This window comes from Rhinopithecus bieti, unplaced genomic scaffold (assembly GCF_001698545.2).
Source record: "Rhinopithecus bieti isolate Rb0 unplaced genomic scaffold, ASM169854v2 scaffold_425, whole genome shotgun sequence".
Classification (NCBI taxonomy): Eukaryota; Metazoa; Chordata; class Mammalia; order Primates; family Cercopithecidae; genus Rhinopithecus; species Rhinopithecus bieti.
The window spans coordinates 4,934,296-4,949,167 of record NW_016803361.1 but is presented as its reverse complement, the minus strand read 5'-3'; the positions used below and the strand labels follow the sequence as shown (position 1 = coordinate 4,949,167).

The following is a 14,872-nucleotide window of genomic DNA, read 5'->3' as shown; positions in this document are numbered from 1 at the left end:
GATCTCAGCTCACTGCAAGCTCCGCCTCCCGGGTTTACGCCATTCTCCTGCCTCAGCCTCCCGAGTAGCTGGGACTACAGGCGCCTGCCGCCACGGCCAGCTAGTTTTTTGTATTTTTTTAATAGAGACGAGGTTTCACAGTGTTAGCCAGGATGGTCTCGATCTCCTGACCTCGTGATCCGCCCGTCTCAGCCTCCCAAAGTGCTGGGATTACAGGCTTGAGCCACCGTGCCCGGCCTCAGATGAATATTTTAAACATAATTCCGTAGAACAAACCTGTAGCCCCTTTGAAGTCTGAGAACTAGCAGTTGAATGGGCAAGATGGATTCAGAAGGAAGCAAACAAATGAGCAATGTTAGAAAGTGGTGGTGTCAGAGTGGGAGGGGTGGAGATGTCCTCTTAGGGAATGTTTGAGAATTTCCAGGCAGCTGGGAGAGGTGACCCCATCAGCACACCAGCTCTCCCAGGTGCTGTGGGGTATGGAAGAGGCTGCATGCCCCAAGATTCGTGGCCTGGAGAATTCCTTAGTGTCTCAGCCCATGGTTCTCTTAAACCAGAGACAGTGTCACGCCTATAATCCCAGCACTTTGGGAGGCCAAGGGGGGCCGGATCACCTGAGGTCGGGAGTTCGAGACCAGCCTGGCCAATTTGGTGAAACCCCATCTCTACTAAAAATACAAAAATTAGCCAGGCGTGATGGTGCATGCCTGGAATCCCAGCTACTCGGGAGGCTCAGGCAGGAGAATCACTTGAACCAGGGAGGCGGAGGTTGCAGTGAGCTGAGATCGCACCATTGCACTCCAGCCTGGGTAACAAGAGAGAAACTGTCTCAAAAAAAAAAAAAAAAAAAAAAAAAAAAAAACAGAGACAGCGGTTGGGCTTCAGGGAAGCAGGTGGAACTGCTGGGGCCTCAGCCTCTTTGCTGCTTCCAGGGCGTACGTGGTTTGCTCCTGTCCTTAGCACACTTAATCATGCCTGTCACTGCCCCTAATTCTGTCATCTTTGCTCCAAGACAGATAGATTTGGATCCCTTTTTTCCTTTTCCTCATCAAGTTCAGAAAAGAGAAAAGTGTTGCTTGGCTATTTTATTACATATCAAAGTACAAAATGGGGAAGAAATGTTTCTCGCATACACCATGGGCCCCAGATAAGAAACTTACTGTTGCCCTTCCCTTCCCCTTCTGTCTCCTGGAGCTTGGCTCCCCGCTCACTTCCTTGACCTTGTTATAGTTGACTCCTAAAATTGCTGCTGCCACACACACATGCCCACACAGATCAGGGAAATCTGTTTAGAAATCATCGTGAGGCCGGGCGCGGTGGCTCACGCCTGTAATCCCAGCACTTAGGAGGCAGAGGCAGGTGGATCACTTGAGGCCAGGAGTTCAAGACCAGCCTGACCAACATAATGAAACCCCACCTCTACCAAAAATACAAAAATTAGCTGGCATGCACCTGTAATCCCAGCTACTCAGGAGGCTGAGGCAGGAGAATCGCTTGAACCCAGGAGATAGAGGTTGCAGTGAGCCGAGACCGCGCATTGCATTCCTCGGAGACAGACTGGCACTCCGTCTAAAAAATAAAAAAAGAAATCATTGTGATGTCTAGAATGTATTCAAGACCCAGAAAAAAGGTCAGGCACAGTGGCTCACACCTATAATCCTAGCACTTTGGGAAGCTGAGGTGGGAGGATTGCTTGAGGCTAGAAGTTCGAAACCAGCCTGGGCAACCTAGCGGGACTCTGCCTCTACAAAAAAAAAAAAAAAAAGAAAATAGCTAGGTGTGGCAGTGCGCACCTATGGTCCCAGCTGCTCAAGAGGCTGAGGGGTAAGGATGGCTGCAGCTTGAGGCTGCAGTGAGCCATGATCCACTACACTCTAGCCTGGGCGACAGAGCAACACCCTGTCTCAAAAAAAAAAAAAAAGGTAGTTCACTAAAGATGGGAAGGATCAGGCTTCACAGCAGATGTAGGGGTTTGCCCAGCCCCAATGGAGCGAGCCATCTTAATAACAGCCACACGGTTTTGTGGACTATCCAGTGTGCAGCGCTGCACATGCGTTCATGTTTAGTCGTCTCAGGAACGCGACAGAGTAGGCACTGCGACTGCCCCTGGTCAGAGAGGAGGACGATGAGGCACAGAAAGGTTGTCACTTGTCCCAGGTCACTAAGCGGGATATGAACAGAACCCTGTTGGGTCCCAGGACCCCCCCCATAAGCTCCACCCACAAACCCTGACCCACAGAGTGTGAGCGTTTCCCAGGCCTCAGAGCACCCAGGTTGGGAAGGTACCTCCAGGGTCACTGGCTGCCCTGAGACTGTGCCTGGCCCAGGGTTTTAGTGTATCTCTCACGCTGTCCCCTGCCCAGCATGTCGAGGTTGCGGTAGGAAGGCCAGCAGGTCACTGAGGGCTGATCCAGAGAACCAGGATCAGGGCTTGCTGAGGGCAGAGCCAGGGCAGGAGAATGCAGGGGCAGCCAGGATGGGGAGGAAGCTGGCCTTCCAACCTGTGCATGCATTCAACTGACGATGCCACCAGGCTGGGCACCAGGGATACCGGGTGAGCCAGGCAGGCATGTTTTCTGTCTTCTTGGAGCTGACAGTCTGGTGGGAGAATTGGATAATAACAGGGGCATGATGATGATGAAACATCAACAGTAATGCTGAGTGTAATGTGGAAACTAGGCCGGGCGCGGCGGCTCACACCTGTAATCCCAGCACTTTGGGAGGCCAAGGCAGGAGGATCACTTGAGGTCTGGAGTTCAAGAGCAGCCTGGCCAACATGGTGAAACCCCATCTCTACTAAAAATACAAAAATTAGCTGGATGGGGTGGCAGGTGCCTGTAATCCCAGCTACTCGGGAGGCTGAGGCAGGAGAATCACTTGAACCCAGGAGGTGGAGGTTGCAGTGAGCCGAGATTGTGCTGCTGCACTCCGGCCTGGGCAACAAAGCAAGTCTCTGTCTCAAACAAAAAAAAAAAGTGGAAACTGTCATAGCCTGCAGAAAGACATTGACAGGGTTTGGAGGGCATCTCTGAGCAAATCACATTTCAGGTGAGGCTGGAATAATGCGAAGAAGTCAGTGGGAATGAGAACATTCCAGGGAAAGTGAACAGCTAGTCAGAGACCCTGAGGTGGTGGTGACGAGGCCCATGTGGTGAGAACTGAGGTCAGGGAGGGGACAGGGGCAGAGTATGTGGAGCCTCGTGGGCCACAGGGAGGCCATTGTCCTGTACTAAGAGTGGGACAGGAGCCGCAGGTCTCAGTCTTCTGTGCAGAGGAGGGGCAGGATTCGACTTGGGTGTTCCAAGGGCCCCCTGGCTACAGATTACTGTCAGGTGGGGTGAGAGCAGGACCAGGTGGGGACAGAGGAAGGGGGAGATACACGGTTCTGGATATAGTATTTTAAAGGCAGCATTAACCAAATTTCCTGATGATGCCTAGTTGTGGGCATGAGAGAAGTCAAGGATGCCACAGGGGTTTTGGCCACAGCAGCTGAAAGGAGAAGCCATGAACTGAACAGGAAAACCGTGGGAGACGCAGGTTTAGGGGAAGGTACAGCCCTTGACCTTGGCCTTAGCCATGTTCGGTGAGAGTGCCCAACAGATACCCAAGTGGAGATGCTGCAGGGCATCTGAGTTCGAGTCTCAAGTCAGGGGCAGAGGTCAGCCCAGAGGCAGAGCGCTGGAGTTGTCCATTGTCCGTGGTTTTTGAGGCCAGATGTGACTGTCATGGGCTTTGCTCTGTATAAATGTGGTTTCCCAGCGTGACTGCCTGCCTCCCAGGGAACCAGCACCTTCTGGGCATATAAGGATGTCCCAAAGAGGTAAACCATCAATGGAGGCAGGGCAGGTGGACAAAGAGGCCAGCCTCCCCACTTTCTTGCATCCGTGGCTCCCCAGTGAAAGCCACACAGGCAGTGACACCCTCAACTGAGACTAGACGACGTCCAGCCAGGCCATTCTCTGCAATGGCCCTGAGTGCTCTGCCCAGTCACCCAGGCCACCTTCCCCAGCAGGAACCTGGGCCCGAGAGTACCCTGGGCTTGCACCAGAGGTGGCAGTGTTGTGGTTGCGGGCTCAGGGTCCCACAGGCCTGCTGGGCAGTTCTGAGTTGGGCATGTGCTTGGTGTGTGGCCTCAGCAGTGACCTCCTCCCCCTTAGCCTCAGGTCCCCTGTAGTGGACATTCTAGGTGTCTCTCCTTCCAGGGCAGTTTGGCGGGGGTCCAGTGAGATAATGCCGTCGAAGTCCACGGCCCATCATTAGAACAAGGCCTCCTGCCTACCAGGTACTCACTCTCTACCACTGCCAGCATTGCTGTTGTTGGTGAAGCCCAGGGAGGAGGCAGGGTTTGACAGCACGGGCACTAAACCAGGCCAGCCTGAGCCCCACGTCCTGTCTGGCCCTTCCCTACTGTGTGACCTTGGACCAGCTGCTTAACTTCCCCGAGGCTTGTTCCACATCTATTGGAGATGCTCCTGATACGCACTTCACAGCGGTACTGGGAGGATACATCAGGGTGATGTATGCAGAGTGCTTACGGTAGCGCCTGACACAGAACACACGCTTAATGGGAATTATCATTATGTTAATGATCTTGAATACCGTAGTGATCAAAAGTCAGCTTTGGGGTTAAACCACCAGTGTTCAGCTCCTCAGTTAGTGCATTTGTAATTTCCATAGATAATATCTAAATGCCCTCCACTGGGGTTGGTCAATTTTATTTATTTTATATATATATATATTTATTATATATATAATATATTTTTTTTTTTTTTTTTTTTTTAGGCAGAGTCTTGCTCTGTTGCCCAAGTGGAGTGCAGTGGCCACCAATCTCAGCTCACTGCAACCCCACCCTTCCGGGGTTTCCAAGCGATTCTCCTGCCTCGCCTCCCGAGTAGCTGAGGACTACAGGCATGTGCCATCACAACCCAGCTAATTTTTTTGTATTTTAGGAGAGATAGGGTTCCACCATGTTGATCGGCTGGTCCTGAACTCCTGACCTCAAATGATCCCCCATCTTGGCCTCCCAAAGTGCTGTTATTACAGGCATGGCCACGCCTGGCCAATTATTTTTTTTAAGGTCAACAAGATACTCGGTTCAGGGCCATACTGATAGGCTGGAGAGGTTAAACCAGATTGACATCCACAGCAGCCGCTACTCTTTTGTTTTGTTTTGTTTTTTTTGAGACAGAGTCTCACTCAGTCGTCCAGACTGGAGTACAGGGCCAGATCTCGGCTCACTGCAGCCTCCTCCTCTCAGGTTGAAGCGATTCTTTTGCCTCAGCCTCCTGAGTAGCTGGGACTACAGGTGCACACCACCATGCCCAGCTATTTTTTGTTTTTTTTTTTTTTAAGTTGAGATGGGCTTTCACCATGTTGGACAGGATGGTCTCAAACTCTTGACCTCATGATCTGCCTGCCTCAGCCTCCCAAAGTGCTGGGATTACAGGCGTGAGCCACCGCGCCCTGCCTGACATCCACAGCAGCCGCTACTCTTTTTGTTTTTGTTTTTGTTTTTTTTGAGACGGAGTCTCGCTCTGTCGTCCAGACTGGAGTGCAGTGGCCAGATCTCAGCTCACTGCAAGCTCTGCCTCCCGGGTTTACGCCATTCTCCTGCCTCAGCCTCCCGAGTAGCTGGGACTACAGGCACCCGCCACCTCGCCCGGCTAGTTTTTTGTATTTTTTAGTAGAGACGGGGTTTCACCATGTTAGCCAGGATGGTCTCAATCTCCTGACCTCATGATCCACCCGTCTCAGCCTCCCAAAGTGTTGGGATTACAGGCTTGAGCCACCGCGCCCGGCCTTTTTTTTGGTTTTTTTTTTGTTTGTTTGTTTTTTAATTTTTTGGGGGTTTTTTTTGTTTGTTTTTGCAGCCGCTACTCTTAAACCCACTTCACCTTTGGACCAGCAGTTCCAACAGTAGAACTCTCTGTCCCATACACAATCCTACACTTGCTCAAAGTCACATGTAGAGGGAAGGCCATTGCAAGACTGTTGAAGCTAATGTAAATATCCATCAGTAGGAAACTGGCAGGTCATTGATGTATATTCACTTGGTGCAATACTCTTAGGGTAACATCACGTTCAATTATGTGAAGACCTATTGCGAAGATATAAAGAGAAAAGCAAGTATAGATATATTACAAAGTGAAAAATTAAGTTGTAGGACAGTGTTTATTATGATTCCATTTTTGTTCTTTAAAAAAGTTATGGGCCGGGCACGGTGGCTCACACCTGTAATCCTAGCACTTTGGGAGACCGAGATGGGTGGATCACAAGGTCAGGAGTTCGAGACCAGCCTGGCCAAGATAGTGAAACCCCGTCTCTACTAAAAATACAAAAATTAGCTGGGCATGGTGGCCAGTGCCTGTAATCCCAGCTACTCAGGAGGCTGAGGCAGGAGAATCGCTTGACCCGGGAGGCGGAGGTTGCAGTGAGCCAAGATCACACCACTGCGCTCTAGCCTGGGTGCCAGAGCAAAACTCCGTATCAAAAAAAAAAAATTATGTACATATAACCAACAAAGGATTACTACCTTGCATATGTAAAGAATTGCCAAGGCAGGTGGATCACGAGGTCAGGAGTTCAAGACCAGCCTGGCCAATATGGTGAAACCCTGTCTCTGCTAAAATTACAAAACAATGAGCTGGGCATGGTGATGCTCGCCTGTAATTCCAGCTACTCGAGAGGCTGAGACAGGAGAATCACTTGAATCCTGGGCGGCGGAGGTTGCAGTGAGCTGAGATCACACCACTGCACTCCAGCCTGGGCGACAGAGCGAGACCCCATCTCAAAAAAAAAAAAAGTCAAACTCATAGAAAAATGGGTGAAGGAGGCCAGGCATGGTGGCTCACACCTATCATCCCAGCACTTTGGGAGGCTGAGGCAGGAGGATCACTTGAAGCCAGGAGTTCAAGACCACCCTGGATGCCATAGCAAGACCTCAAAAAAAAAAAAAAAAATTAGCCAAGCATGGTGATGCACACCTGTAGTCCTAGCTACTTGGGAGGCTGAAGTGGGAGGATGGCTTCAACCCAGGAGTTCGAGGTTACAGTGAGCTATGATCATGCCATTGCACTTTAGCCTGGGTGACAGGGATGGAGGGAAATGGGATATTGTACGGCTTCATTGAGGCTCTCAGAACAGTGTCTGGCACATAGTATGTGCTGAGATGTATTCTCTGTTACTGAGTGTTGAACTCCAAGGCATAAATTGATGGGGTCATGCCCTGGGTGAGCAGACAGGCTGGCAGAGGGGCCGGATTCTTTAGGTCCTGGCCTGAGTCACTCCTAACCACTGGTGTGTCTCCTGTTTTCCTACAGAGCCTTTGTGGCATGTGCCCGCCCAGGCCAGGCTCTCAGCCATAGCCGGAAGCAGCGGGAACAAGCACCCGTCCAGGCAGGATGCAGCAGGCAAAGATTCCCCCAACAGGCATTCCAAAGTGAGTCTGAGCAGCACCCTGCCCCACCGGGGGAGCCAGGCCTACCTGGGTGTGGCCTCTGAGCTTCACACTTGGGCACATCCTCCACCTCCACCACCTTCCACTCAGCTGAGGGGTTGAATACTTGGTCTGGAGTTGGAAACAACCAGGTTCACATTCTGGCTCCAGCCCTCGTCAGCGGTAATCTTAGGCAAATCTCTTTACCTCCTCGAGCTGCAGTTTTCTCTTTGTTCCATCAGTCATGGTAAATCAGCTGCCGTAACAGACAGCCCCGAATCTCAGTGACCTTATACAGTGGAAGTGGATTTCCCTCTCCTGTAACAGTGCAGTGCAGGTATTCAGTGAGCATCTACCCACCATCCACATGGTGATTCAGAGCCCAGGCTCCCTCCCTCTTGTGACTCTGCTCTTCCTCAGAGGTTCCAAGCCCTCTGCTAGGTCCTTGCATCTTTCCAGCAGTGGAGGTGAGTGAGAGAAAAGATCACGTGGGAGGTGTTTTTTAGCCCAGGCCTGGAAATGGTATGAATCACTTCCATTCCATCACGTGGCCACACCTAACTGCAAGGGAGGCTGGGAAATATAGTCTTACATGTCCCAGGAAGGCTAGTAAATGTCCTGTGTGTCCAGGAGGAGTAGATGGTTTACAGGGGCTCTTGGCAATCTCTTTGTATCCATTCATTCAGTGGGTGTTTCACAAGCCCTTACAACACTCCAGGCATTGGGACCATGATGATGAAGAGGACAGACCAGCCCTGTCCTCAGCTAGCTGACTTCCCAGTGAGGGCAGCAAGCAGTAAGAAGATAAACAGATCTGTTGTACAAGAAAAAGCACGGGCTGGGTGCGGTGGCTCTCGCCTGTAATCCCAGCACTTTGGGAGGCCAAGGCGGACAGATCAGCTGCAGTCAGGAGTTCGAGACCAGCCTGGGCAACCTAATAAAACCCCATCTCTACTAAAAATACAAAAATTAGCCAGGCGTGATGGCAGGCACCTGTAATCCCAGCTCCTTGGAAGGCTGAGGCATGAGAATCACTTGAACCCAGGAAGCGGAGGATTATACCACTGCACTCCAGCCTTGGCAACAAAGCAAGACTCCACCTCAAAAAAAAAAGAAAGAAAGAAAGAAAACGCACAGTCCAGGGGACAGAGTGACAAGCACTGCAGCTCGAGGATGACATGATCAGAGAGGGCCTTTGAGGGGGTGACCTGTGAGCAGAAACCTGGAGTGAAGGAAGGAGCAGCCCACGAAGATCCCTCAGGGAAGAGCATTACAGGCAGAGGGAGCAGCAGGTGCAGAGGCCCTGAGGGGGAGTGCCCAGTGTGTTCAGAGAACAGCAAGGGGGCCACCATGGCCGCAGCAACGTGATCGGGAGGGAGGGGAGATGACGTCGGAAACCGGGACCCAAGCATCAAAGCCCCACAGGCCGTGGTGGGAACTCTCACTTGTGCCTGGAGTAAGATGGAGCCACAGGTGGGGGACATAATCTAACTCAGGTGTTCCCAGCCTCCCACTGGCTGCGCATGGGGAATAAACGGGGATGAGGGTGCAGAGAGACCAGGGAGGAGGCTGCTGCACTGGCACTGGGGAGGGGACAGGACAGGCATGGACAGGACCAGGCGGAGCCGTGGAGCAGGAAGTGACAGGTCCCGGATCTGTGTTGAGGACACGGGCAGCAGGGTTTGCTGTTGGGCTGGACGTGAGTGAGAGCAAAAGCGGGGTCAAGGTGAGTCCACTGCTCTTGGCAGGGGCAGCTGAAAACATGGCTGGAGTCACTGGGACAGGGAAAACGGTGCCGAGCTCAGTCTTAGATTCTCTGAGTCTGAGGTGTGGGAAGCACGTTCTGTGCGTGATGTCATTTGTTCCTCCGAGCAGCCCCGTTAGGCAGGCTTACTATCACCCTCCATTGTACAGATGTGGAAACTGAGGCAAAGGGACAGTAAATCACTTGCCCAAGGTAACACAGCCAGTAGATGAGAAGCCAGGATTTGAAGCTGTCTGGTCCCAGGGTTCAGGCCCAGGCGGAGGGAGGACCCAGCGAGGGAAGATGCACCCCTGCCCTGGAGTCTGGGAATGACACGCTTCTCTTGCCCCTCAGGGAGAACCTCAGTACTCAAGTCATTCCAGCAGCAACACCCTCTCCAGCAACGCATCCAGCAGCCACAGCGACGACCGCTGGTTCGACCCCCTGGACCCCCTGGAGCCGGAGCAAGACCCCCTCTCTAAGGGTGGCTCCAGCGACAGTGGCATCGACACCACCCTCTACACCTCCAGCCCCAGCTGCATGTCCCTGGCCAAGGCTCCACGGCCCGCCAGGCCACACAAGCCCCCTGGAAGTATGGGCCTTTGTGGCGGGGGTCGCGAGGCTGCCGGGAGGTCCCACCACACAGACAGGCGGCGGGAGGTCTCCCCTGCCCCCGCAGTTGCTGGCCAAAGCAAGGGCTACCGACCGAAGCTGTACTCCTCCGGCTCCAGCACCCCCACGGGACTGGCAGGGGGCAGCCGAGACCCTCCAAGGCAGCCCAGGTAAGCTCTTGAACCTAGTCTGGGTTCTGGCCACCTTCCACTTCTGCCAGTTCTACTTCTAGGGTCCTGATGGTGGGGTTCTCCTCCCCAGAAACACACTCACAGATGCATGCGCCTAGTCACTGGTTTGCTGACAGAATTGGGGTGCTCATGGACCTCTGCCTTACTGCCCATCCATCACCCTTCAGGGACCCCAGGTGGAGGGAAAGAAACCCCTGGCCTTCGTCTCTCTGTTTTCAACAGTCTCTGGTTCTCTCTGACCCTCTGTCTCTTTTTTCTTTGCTCTCTGCTGAGACCAAAAGTTTGTATGCTTTCTCAAGGGTCACAGACTGTATCTGTTAGAGTGCATTTGACTGGAGGCAATAGGAAACCTGACCCACTATGGCTTAAACAAGTAGAGGTGTAACAGTCCCCTGACATGAAGTCCAGAGAGGGCAGAGCCAGGTTAGTGATGCGGATCATGGAGAGCCTCAAGGATTGGCGCTCTGTATCTCCCTGCTCGGCATCTTTACCGTGCTGGCTCATGTCTCCCTGCCTTGAGATGGAGCTGTGGTGTCTGGCGAGTGGCAGTCAGGGGCAGAGAACAGAGGGAAAGGTGGCAGCCTTCAAGCACCTTTCCCTTTCTATGGAGAAAGCAAACACTTTCCCAGAACCCCTTTCAGCAGCTGGCGTCACGGGGCCATCCCAGCTACAAGGAGGTCTGGAAGGTCATGGTTTGGCCTTCCAGGCTCTACAGTATAGGGTAATGATCCCCAAAGAAGCCCTTGAAGGCTTGTTCAGCCCAGCTGCTGGGCCCCACCCAGCATTTCTGATTCAGTAGGTCGGAGCGAGAGACCTGAGAACATGCATTGGTGTTTTTTGTTTGTTTGTTTGTTTGTTTTTTGAGATGGAGTCTGGCACTGTCGCCCAGGCTGGGGTGCAGTGGCCGGATCTCGGCTCATTGCAAGCTCCGCCTTCCAGGTTTACGGCATTCTCCTGCCTCAGCCTCCCGAGTAGCTGGGACTACAGGCGCCTGCCACCTCGCCCGGCTTGTTTTTTTTTTTGTTTTTTTTTTTTTTGTTTTTGAGACAGAGTCTCGCTGTGTCGCCCAGGCTGGAGTGCAGTGGCGCGATCTTGGCTCACTGCAAGCTCCGCCTCCCGGTTTCCGCCATTCTCCTGCCTCAGCCTCCGAGTAGCTGGGACTACAGGCGCCCGCCACCGCGCCCGGCTTGTTTTTTGTATTTTTTAGTAGAGACGGGGTTTCACCGTGTTAACCAGGATGGTCTCGATCTCCTGACCTCGTGATCCGCCCGTCTCGGCCTCCCAAAGTGCTGGGATTACAGGCTTGAGCCACAGCGCCTGGCCTGTTTGTTTGTTTTTTAGATGGAGTTTCGTTTTGTTCACCAGGCTGGAGTGCAGTGCGGCAGTCTTGGGCTCACTGCACCTCCACCTCCCAGGTTCAAGCAATTCTCCTGCCTCGGCCTCCCGAGTTGCTGAGATTACAGGTGCCCACCACCATGTCCAACTAATTTTTGTATTTTTAGTAGAGACAGGGTTTCACCATGTTGGCCAGGCTGGTCTCAACTCCTGACCTCAAGCGATCCGCCCACCTCAGCCTCCCAAAGTGCTGGGATCACAGGTGTAAGCCACTGTGCCTGGCTGAGACTGTGCATTAAGTTCTCAGTAGATGCTGATGCTGCTGGTCCCAGGAACCATGCTTTGAGAGCCACTGGTAGAGAGGCAGACGGGAGTAAGAGAGAAAGAGGAGGCATTGGCCTGGAGCGGTGGCTCACGCCTGTAATCCCAGCACTTTGGGAGTCCAAGGCGGGTGAATCACGAGGTCAGGAGATCGAGACTATCCTGGCCAACATGGTGAAACCCCATCTCTACTGAAATACAAAAAATTAGCCAGGCATGGTGGTGGGCACCTGTAGTTCCAGCTACTCGGGAGGCTGAGGCAGGAGAATCACTTGAACCCAGGAGGCAGAGGTTGCGGTGAGCCGAGATTCACCACTGCACTCCAGCCTGGCAAGAGTGAGACTCTGTCTCAAAAAAAAAGCAGGCATTGGCCAGCCAGCAACCTGGAGTCCCAACCACACACACCGACGTTCTGATGGAGGCGATGAGCCACCTTCCAGAAAAGGGCACAGAGATGGGAAAAGTATTCCACACAAACAGAACTCGGCCTCATCCTTGGACCCCCTTAGGGTGCTATGACCCCAGCAGGGCTTGCTGTGCTGTAGTGTTCAGTGCCAGCCCCTGAGTCCACAGCTCCACATCCCTTCCTGACCATGCCTGAGGTGGGCTAACCTGAATCCCCGATACCTGTCAGGGCTCAGAACCTGGTTGGTGCAGGGATCTTCCTCTCCTGTGGCTCCCTAAAGCCTTTGCCAGTTCTCAAACCCCAGCCTGTCTCCACACAGGACACCCACACGCAGGCAGCCAACTCAGACTTCTGACCACAGTCTGCAGTAATTGTGTCCATCTATACAGAAATATTTATGTTTAAAAAAAAAAAAATGACTTTGCGTGGTGGCTCACGCCTGTAATCCCAGCACTTTGGGAGACCGAGGCAGGCAGATCACAAGGTCAAGAGATCAAGACCATCCTGGCCAACATGGTGAAACCCCATCTCTACTAAAAATACGAAAATTAGCTGGGCGTGGTGGTGCACACCTGTAGTCCCACCTACTTGGGAGGCTGAGGCAGGAGAATCACTTGAATCCGGGAGGCAGAGGTTGCAGTGAGCAAAGATCATACCACTGCACTTCAGTCTGGCGACAGAGCGAGACTCCGTCTCAAAAAAAAAAAAAAGGGTGAAGCAGTGGTTTCCAAAATAATTCTTAACCTTTGTGTGATACACTTTGATCCAGTCTACTCTATCTAAAAATGTTTAATGCCAATCAATCCCCACTCAAATGATGTCATGGCTTACAGTGTTCTTTGACAGATTTGAAAACTGCTGTGTTTGAGTGACTGTAATGTCAGCACTTCCCCAGGCACACCGTGATCCAAGGATCTCCTTGCGTCAAAGAGCCAAAAGAAGGGCTAAAGGAGGAAAGAGGAGATAGAGAGACTGTCTGAGAGTTTTAGATCTCTCAGTTCATCTCCCTAGAGAAGTGGCTGTTTGTTTTTTAGAAGCAGGGTCCCGCTCTGTCACCCAGGCTGGGGTGCACTGGTACAATCATAGCTCACTGCAGCCTCGAACTCCTGGGCTCAAGTGTTTCTCCCGCCTAAGCACCCCCAAGTAGGTGAGACTACAGGTGCGCACCCCCAGGCCCAGCTGATTTTTTAAGTTTGTTAGTAGAGAAATGTTCTCACTGTGTTGCCCAGGCTGGTCTCAAACTCCTGGGCTCAGGGGATCCTCCCACCTAGACCTCTCAAAAGTGCTGGGATTACAGGCATGAGCCACCACACCTGGTGGTGAGTACCTCTTAATGTTTTGAACACATGGGCTCTTTTGAATGGCTCATTCATTCATTCATTCATTCCATTCATAAGTATTCTTAGGGATTTGCTCTGTCCCAGACACTGTGCTGGGAACTGAGAGAAATCACAAACACATTTGGATGAGGCCCCCAGGCCTCCCCACCGTCCAATGAGGGAAACAGATGAGAATCAGACTGTCACTGAGACGAATGAATAACTGTGCCCACCGGGGTCGAGCGCGGTGGCTCACGCCTATAAACCCAGCACTTTGAGAGGCCAAGGCGGGAGGATCACCTGAGGTCAGGAGTTCAAGACCAGCCTGGCCAACATGGTGAAACCCCCGTCTCTACTAAAAATACAAAAATTAGCCAGGCATGGTGGCGGGCGCCTGTAATCCCAGCTACTCGGGAGGCTGAGGCAGGAGAATCGCTTGAACCTGGGAGGTGGAGGGTGCAGTGAGCCGAGACTGCGCCACTGCACTCCAGCCTGGGGAATAGAATGAAACTCCATCTAAAAAAAAAAAAAAACAACCAATGCATTCACTCCAGCCTGGGTGACAGAGGAAACTCTGTTTCAAAAATTAAATAAATAAATAAATAAAACACTGGGGGGGAGGGGGGAAACCTGTCCCACGAAGAGGGACATGGGGCCAAGAAAGTACACCAGGGGTCTCAGGTCTCCGTTGTGGTAGCCCCTGTTCCAGGCACGGAACCACCACCTTAGTGAACCCAAACAACTGGGAGGATTTGAAATCCGAGACATAAAGACAGCCAGGCCTAGAGTAGACTGTGGCTGAGATGGGAGGGTGGGTATGAAATCATCCTGTGTCTAAGGAAAGGATCTGCTGAACCCAGAAACGGAATGAAATGGGAGAGGAGCCCGCTGCAAAAGAGGGCCCTGCGGTTGGGAGCTTTAATTTGCATACAGACAATTGATGCTAATTGCAAATCATTCTTATCTACTCATTAAGGCTGCTTCCTGAAGTTTTCTCCTAGGCAACCAGGCTTGAGAGTGGCGCAGCATTTCCCAAAATGGGGTGCTTGAGGTGATTTGGGTGGTGCGGGGAGGAAAATATTTTATTTTAAATGGATATATGCTTGCTTTAATGAGTATTAGAAAAAACTGTTTGCAACTCACCCCCTGATTTTACAGAAACCACCTTGGACAAGTCAAGGAGAAAATAAAATGAGTTGATTTAAAGAAATGTATCCAGGCTGGGCTCCATGGCTCATGCCTATAATCCCAGCACTCTGGGAGGCCAAGGCAGGTGGATCACTTGAGGCCAGGGGTTCCAGACCAGCCTGACCAACATGGTAAAACCCCATGTCTACTGAAAATACAAAAATTAGCCAGGCGTGGTGGCGCATGCCTGTGGTCCCAGCTATTCTGGAGGCTGAGGCGGGAGAATCGCTTGAGCCCGGGAGGCAGAGGTTGCAGTGAGCTGAGATCAGGCCACTGCACTTCAGCCTCAGCAACAGAGCAAGACTCAGTCTCAAAAAAAAA

At 52.2% G+C, this 14,872-nt stretch overlaps 1 protein-coding gene across 2 annotated transcripts in view; it reads left to right on the top strand.

Annotated features, from left to right (window-relative positions):
- The window catches only part of SIPA1L3 (signal induced proliferation associated 1 like 3), a 170,223-nt gene that overhangs the window by 129,440 nt on the left and 25,911 nt on the right, over positions 1-14,872 (top strand). For both annotated transcript variants that reach the window (XM_017881217.1, XM_017881222.1), the window contains 2 exons: positions 7,320-7,438; positions 9,534-9,961. In XM_017881217.1, coding sequence (XP_017736706.1) covers positions 7,320-7,438; positions 9,534-9,961 — 547 coding nt within the window. The remainder of the gene's footprint in view (positions 1-7,319; positions 7,439-9,533; positions 9,962-14,872) is intronic.